At 53.5% G+C, this 7,536-nt stretch overlaps 1 protein-coding gene across 4 annotated transcripts in view; it reads right to left on the bottom strand.

Moving 5' to 3' along the window:
- ETNK2 (ethanolamine kinase 2) overlaps positions 1 to 7,536 on the bottom strand; it is an 18,919-nt gene that overhangs the window by 2,891 nt on the left and 8,492 nt on the right. For 3 of the 4 annotated variants that reach the window (XR_003003924.1, XR_003003925.1, XM_024751084.1), the window contains exons 4-7: positions 5,146 to 5,288; positions 4,474 to 4,557; positions 1,795 to 1,940; positions 16 to 89 (exon numbers count right to left, since the gene is read on the bottom strand). Coding sequence is in view for 2 of the 4 variants with exons in the window: in XM_024751084.1 (XP_024606852.1) it covers positions 16 to 89; positions 1,795 to 1,940; positions 4,474 to 4,557; positions 5,146 to 5,288 (447 nt within the window). In the remaining 2 variants the exon portion in view is untranslated. Of the gene's footprint in view, positions 1 to 15; positions 90 to 1,794; positions 2,059 to 4,473; positions 4,558 to 5,145; positions 5,289 to 7,536 lie in introns of those variants that run through there. The other variant, XM_024751085.1, reaches the window with a different exon arrangement.

Below are 7,536 nucleotides of genomic sequence, written 5' to 3'. Positions count from 1 at the left end.
CCCCCCCGCACTCACCTGAGGAAATTAAAGTCGATGGTGGAGAACTGGCTCTGGATGAGGGCCCAGAGTGCCCAGAAGAAGTGAGACGCCTGAAAACACATCAGAGAAGATCAGTGTAGTGAGCCCCCCAAACCTGTCATGGACCCCCATAGCTGGAGGGACACAGGCACTGTGGAAGACACAGAACTAAGACGCTGGCAGAGACAAAGTGGGGTCTCCCCAGCACAGGTGGGGGATATTCTACAGGTCAAGTCACTGGATGGTATCTGGGGACTCCACTCCTAGAAAAAGGCAAGCAGAGTAGGTTCTACTGCCCTCAGGCTTAAGCAGACTTTCAGCTTGTTCCCCAGCCTAAGCCGAACCTGAACTCCAGCCCTGGCTGCTCCCCTACCCAGGAGAATCTTCAAGCCCAAGGTATCCAGGACGATAGAAATCCCTAAGGCAGAGCTCAGGCCTGGTTGCCAGTGGAGGGGGTGGCACCCCATCTGCAGTGCCCTGGCCACATGGGCATCAGAGGTCCAGTCGCTGGAAGACCTCTAAAGTGACTTCTTTCACCCCTTACCCTCTCTTCTATCGCAAGGTGGGTGAGGTCAGACAGTGAGTGCAGACATGAGCCGGGCTGCTGACCAAGGGTTCAACTGCCTCCCCAGAGCCAGAACCCCCCCGGGGCCCAGACCACCCTAGGCTCAAGAAGCTAGAGCGCCGTGGTTCCTGCTGCTCCAGCGACCCCAGGCCAGGGCCCCCACTCCTGTGGCTCTCCTGCCCCACCCCAAGTCCTGCTCACTCTAGGGTTGGCTCTATAGCACCTCCCCCCATTTTATTCCCTTTTCACGACTTAAAAGGGGCAGAGATCAATTAGCAAGTGGGAATGGTTACTAAAAATTTGGCAAGATGAAGGCATAGGTGGAACAGTTAAGAGGAAGAACCTGAAAAAAAATCACTTGGTTGTACAGCAGAAATTAACATAACATTGTAAATCATATACTTCAATAAATTTTTTTTTTAAAAAGGAAGAACCTGATAAGAATCAGTTTTATACCAATGGGGAAAATAGAATAGGCAATTTAAAATTACAGGTAATTAAAGATTTTATTTAAGTTCTCTGATATATTGTGAAATTCAGGGCAGCTGACTTGTCTTCTCGCTTATGCATGGCTGACATTAGTAAGACTAGTTAGCAATCCCCTTGGTGCATTCCAGTGGAGACCTGGCATGAACCATGTACCTTGGATAATTAGCACTCAAAATCAAGAACTGACAGCACAGTAATTTGAGAAGAAAGAGCCTGATGGGAAAGGCTTACGTAGAGTTTTGAGTGAGTCAGTGGAGACAGTTAACAAGGAGGATTAGAACTGACATTCTCTATCTTCTCCAAAGACGAAAAAAAAAAAAACCAACACAAAACTCAAGGGATGTATTTAACTGTGGCATGAAAGGCTAAGGTTAGACACTAGAAAGAACTTGTCCAAATGAGAGAATTGCTAAAATAGGAAGCTGGGCTCTTTCCTGGAAGTAGTTCTCTAGGCAGGAGAGGACCTGGACTTGATGGAATGGGAGGAAAGCAGGGAATAGGGTGTCAGTATTAAGAGGATGCCCAAGATGGCTCTTCCCAGAGTCCCCCTCTAGGTTGGGGTTCAGGAGCATATGATGGGACTCCCCCAGGACCTCACCCCTGACCCTGGGCTCTGCTTCCTCCTCCACCACAAGGCTGTGAGAAGGTAGGAGCTGGGGGTGGGCCCTGAGTCCCTCCTCCCAGCTCTCCTTCCCCCACCCCTTCCAGTCACAAGCACTCACCAGGGCAAACTTGTTGACTTGCACATAGAGCCTCTCCACCTCCCTGGGGGTCACAGCCATCCCCTTCTGTGCCTGCAGGTAGTAGCGCAGCCACTGCAGCTGGGTCTCCCGCGCTGGGTACCAGCAGTAATCGACCTCATTCACACCTGATGGGGAGGCAGCCGCACAGAAGTTGCTGGGAGACGGGCCCACCTGGGGGTCTCCTCCAGCTCAGCAGGTGTTCCCTGATCCCCTCAAAACCTCCATCTCCTGTGTCCTGTGGGGCTGTGCAAAGAATGCAGCTTCTTTGACCACCAAACTCTAATGTGTGGAGGGTCGACCCCCATCCCAGCTGGGGGCACTGCTTTCAGTGGGCTGAGCTGGAGGAAAGCACAGAGAGAGGCAGACTCGTTGAGGGGCAAGGCACAGTCCTGGAAGTGATGGGGACCCCCTAAGACAGCACCGCTGTATCCCTGAGCCCTACACAAAACCACGGCACTCTGGAGGCGCTGGGTCAAAGCCCCGAATCGGGAGCCTAGTTGTCTTAGATCTGACGCTAACCTCCAGTTAACTTCGGGCAAGCCCTTTCCTTTCACTGGCCAAAATCTCATTTGTAAAGCAAGGGCTGGACGTAATGCACCTCAAATACTGCTTCCTGAACCAGTGTTGAGCTGGTTAACGTAAAAACATCACCTGGAGTGCTTGGCGAAAATACAGATTGCCAGGCACCCACCCATGTCCAACTCTCCAGGTGATTCGGAAACATAGCCAGGCTTGGAACCCCTAAGCTAAATGGCCTGGACTCCTTCTAGTCCCACCCTTCCCTGAGTCCTCATACTGCCAGCCCAGTACGCACCAGCCACATCTTGGGCATGATGGCAGAGAGCCTAGATTCAGAGCTGGTACAGAAAGAAACAGTTTATTAAAGACAGGACCAGGACTGGGCCACCTTGTCTGGTCTCTTCCTCCCTCTTCTTTTCTTCCTCTCTTTCCCAAGCTTCCCTTATATCCCTGGAGAAACACACTCAGCCCCCAAGAGTATGGCTGGAGAAGAAGGTCCTGGCACAGATGTAGACACTAAGGCCCAGGTAGAAGAAAGCTGTTCAAGGTCACACAGCCAGTTACTAGAGGCTGGTTCTTAGCTCCCAGCACTGGGTCTCCCTGCTCCTGAGAACACAGGAGATGCCTCTCTCCTCTACTGCCCTCCTCCTCCCCCCATGCTAGGTTCCTCCTCCTTCATTCTCAGCTTGGAAGCAGGATGCAGTCTGCCCCCTTGGAGAAATTCCAGCTGGACTTTGCTCCAAGCGCTGGGCGAGAAGGACTTAAAATGCTTAAAAATTATCCCTTTTGGAAAGGCCAGTGGGTCTGTCAGTTGAGCAATCACAGGCCCAGTGCCGTGCGGGTGCCAGCCTCTGCTCCAGGCCACACCCCACAGCTCAGCTGCTCTGCCCAGCTGAGGCCCCATCTGTCCCTTGGGTGCCTAGATGCAGCTGGTGGCCACCCTGGGGAGTCATACCTTCAGGTACAAGCAGTGCTTGACAGCCCTGGTCACCTGGGGTTCCAGAAGGGGCAGGATTGGCCTGTATTGGCCTGGGGAGTGCCTCAGGCTGGCCCACGTGCCGGCTCTACAGTTGGCCTGGGCGTGCCTCACCTATCCTAAGCCATACGGACTGGCCACATCACGCTGAGCACCCCGCACTGCTAGCCTGGGGATGTCCCTCCAGCCCCAGTGTCCACCTCCATCCACCAGTTGCCTCTTTAGCCCCATCGAATTGTTTAACAATTAAGCCCTCGAGCTGGAAAAACTTGCCCTGCTTCCTTTACACAAATGATTCTATTGTACACACCTACCTTTATGGAAGGATGGCCTATGCCAGGACACACCCCAAATCCTACCTGTTCCATGGCTGCTCCAGCCTCCCTCGGAGGCAGAAAAGCTCCCCTGCCTGACATCAGCAGCAAATACCAACGTGGAGCTTAGTATGTGCCACACCGGTGTGTGTATCACACATCAGTACTATGAAGTAGGCACCATTATCATCTCCATTTTACAAAGGCACAGAGAAGGTAAGTAACCTGCCCCAAGCGTCATGCAGCTAGTAAAAGCAATGAAGCCAGGATGTGAAGTAGGGGAGTCAAGTTGCAAAGTACACACTGTTAACTAGTTGCACCGTGATTAATCTCATCAGGTCACCAGGCAAATAGCTACTTGCAGCTCGTTCTGCCCCTTATCTGCCTGCAGGGCCCCTATGTACGACTGCACGGGTTGACTGGGCCTAAAGGAGCTTGGACAGGGGGTGAGTGGAGGCTGACATCAAGCTGAGCTGGGCCAGCTGGCGTGGGCTGTGTCTGCCCAGAGGAAGGACGGGGTCTCTTTAGAATTCACGTACCAAGCCGAATGTCCTCAGGGATCCTACAGAGGGCACATTTCCCTAATTTGTACCAAAGTGCCATATGGGCTAGCAGGGGCTTGCTCTGTGTATGTGGGTCTGCCCCGGCCCCCCACCCCACCCCCCCTCCCATGAGACCTGGTGCTTTCTCAAGGCAGGCTGTGCCTGGCCCCTCCCTCAAGCTGTGATATCTTGAGGACAGGGGTGTCCAGCCTCCATTCCCCATGCACAGAACCCCCTCCAACCCTTCCCCTGGACCCGGCCCTCCATCACCAGGAGGATATAGGCCAAAGAGTAATGCCCTTCTCACCTGCAAACTCATTGAAATGGTTGCCAATGTCAAAAGCTTGGTAGTTATAGCCGGCATATTCATAGTCAATGAACCGTACGTGACCTGTGAGGTAGAGGAAAGGCAGTGAGGGTTGGCCCCAGATCTGGATATAGGGCTTGGTCAAGCTTTCACAGACCTCAGGAACGCACCTACTGACTCTCGCCGGCCTCTGCAGCCTCACCCAACTTCTCAGCGGCAACTTTCTTCTAAGTTGCTTCCTTCCATCTTTCCATCTGTCTGTCTGCCCTTTCCCCAGCTCCGGCTGTCCCTCTCACACAGCTGGGTCCTCAGACTCTCCCCAACTAAAGACATTTGTCCTCAGCATGGCTGAGGACCAGAAAATAAATCCAAGTACTCCATGGGGGTGAAGCTATCATCAGGAACACAGGGAAGGCTCAGGGCAGCCAAGACATCCTCGTTGTCAGGGGAGTGGCTCCACAAACCATGATTTTGAGTTCTTTCTTGGCAAAGATTTTTCTAAGTAGGAATTTGTTTCTTTTTCATTTCTCTCCTACAAATTAACTTGAGACCTACACCAGAAGGTCTCACTTTGCTTGTCCAAGTACCAGGCTGAGGAGTAGAACCCCAACGCCAGCTGACCAAGCAGCCCGAGCCCTTGCTGCTGCCTGGCCAGGGCCAGGGAAGCTGTACCTTTGGTGCTGTCGTAGATGATGTTCTTGCAGAGCAGGTCATTGTGGCAAAACACCACAGGGGAGTCCAACTGAGGCAGGTGCTCCTTCAGCCAGGCCAGCTCCCGTTCCAACACCTCGACCTTAGGGACATCTGCAGAAAGGCTGGACAGTGGCAAGAAAGGTGGTCGGTGGAGGGAGGGCTGATAGCAGACAGGCACATGCTTGGCCTCAAAAGCCCTGGGCTCTGGCCCCATCACTACCTCTTATTGCAGAGGGACCTTGGACAAACGGCTGACCTTTCAGACCCTCACTTTTGTCACTTGTAAAATGGCACTCACCTTTCCTGTCCTTCTGGCTTCCTGTGGTTATTCTAAGAAGCTGATTAAAACATGGGCATAAAAGCATTTTGCAAAGTGTAAAAGTCCCTGACCGAACAGTGTCCTGATACTTCGTGAAAGGGAGAGGGAAATAAGGATGGAGGCACAAGGAGGTGTCAGGGGAGGGAGAGTGAGTGTCCAAACTCAATTATTCCAGAAAGAACAAGGGCAGCAGGGGAGGGATGCAAACAGACCTGCTCTTGGGATGCTCGAAACGATTCCTAGGGGGAGGTGAAGCTCTCTAAAATAAGACCCCAGAGCTCCTCCAGTGGAAGAGTGACAGTGCCCTGGGAGTGGCGGCAGCAAGGGCACCGTCTTGAGGAGACAGAGGGACGTTGCTGTGAGTCTCCCTCCTGCTCTGGTGGCTGGCGTCATTGTTGGAAAGGACTAGAGATCATCTAGACTGGCTTCCCTTCGCACGGCGAGACCACTCAGGTCTACAGAAGAAAGCAAAAAAAATTGCTTCTTGGGCCCACTCCTACAAGGCCAAGGGGATACGAGGGCCTTTCAATTGGAGAGCACTTGCTCTGCTGCGGCTCAATAACTCACCTCTTCCCCCTTGAACTATGGGTGTGTTTCCCTGCCCCGGCCCCCTGCTTGTGTAGGAACAAAGATGCATGAAGGCCACCTGTCCCTCAGCCCACCCCATCCTGTGGCCCACGGCAGGCATTTTTGCTAAAAGTACATGTTGAGGAATGAACGAACAGGTCAGTCAATGATGTTCTCAGAGGCCACGGGGAAGTTGGTGAGGGCGCACTGTGCCCCCGTGCTCTGAACTTTGCTCCCAGGAAGCACCGTTCTGTGTATACTGAAAAGCCAAAGAGTTAGCAGAGCCCTTAAAACCCTAGCCTCCTCCCCTCCACCCATTGGTGGTTCCGGGGTTTTATCTCCATTCACATGACTCCTGTTTGCTTTCTTGTCCAGGGCGGTGAGGGTACACGCGGGAGGATGTGAATGAGACACGTCCTCTCTGACCCTGCCCCAGGACGCCCCATTGCCCCTCACGCAGCCCAGAAGCCAGAATACAGGGAAGAGTAGTCAGCGACTAAGGCATCCCCCTGTTCCCCTGGACACGGATGAGCCGCAGGCTCCCTCCAGGCTCTGAGAAGGTCAACGCTAAAGGGGATCTCAGGTCTCCTGTCTAACCCCATGGGGCATCTGAGGCTCAGGGGAGGGCAGAGACTTCCTCCCGCCTCCAGATGCGTCTTACACAGCTGGATACTCTACTCCCTCACCTGAGGAAAGCAGTCCTCAGCCTATCCAAGGATCCAAAATCAAGCTGAGCCTCTGAACTGAGGGGACCTCAGTGCCCCTCAGGGGCTCTGCACAGGCCACTCTGAGTCTAGGGGTCTATTAGGGGTGGGATGGGGGAGGCCTCCCCTCACCCTCACTGGAATTTATCTGTGTTGACAGGTCTGCATAAGATACATTTTAATCTGGGCTCTTCCTAAGAAGCTACCTTTTCCTTTAAGATTCTTTTTTTTCCCCCTTGGACTGAGACCATCCAAAGATAAGAATTAGGAGTCCTCCTTTGGTTTGCCCAGGTCTCAGCCTGAAAAACATGTCTTTGACATCCAAGATGCCTGCTGCCCAGGCCCTGACCTCTGTCTGACCCCTACCCTACCCACCCCAAGACCACACAGCTGCTTACTGTGCGAACGGTCCAGGCCTTCTACCTCCCTGTGCAGCCCTGCTTCCCTCCCCTGAGCGCTTGAAACGCCACCAGCTTTGCTACCTTCAGCCCTGACATCACTCGACTCTCGAGGCTGTGGGGATGGCAGACTAGTGCCCGCCACTGCATCACAGAAACTTCCACACCCCAGGCAGAACAGCTCTGTCCCTCAGAGGAGTAGGAGGGGGTGAAGGGGCTGGGGGCCCTCCTCAGGGAAGCCTGGGGGTTCCCCTGAAGGGACTGCTGCCTGGCAAGTGTCCACTCAGCATTCAGGATCCGGGCGGGGAAGGGGGAGGAAGTATCTTCTCCCTACAGGGAAAGGACTTCCTAAGTGTTCAAACTTACTGACTCATCACGTTTT

The sequence above is a fragment of the Neophocaena asiaeorientalis genome, unplaced genomic scaffold (assembly GCF_003031525.2).
Source record: "Neophocaena asiaeorientalis asiaeorientalis breed wild unplaced genomic scaffold, Neophocaena_asiaeorientalis_V1.1 scaffold67, whole genome shotgun sequence".
NCBI classification, from domain to species: Eukaryota; Metazoa; Chordata; class Mammalia; order Artiodactyla; family Phocoenidae; genus Neophocaena; species Neophocaena asiaeorientalis.
The sequence above is the reverse complement of the archived record's forward strand: the minus strand, read 5'-3'. Positions and strand labels throughout refer to the sequence as shown.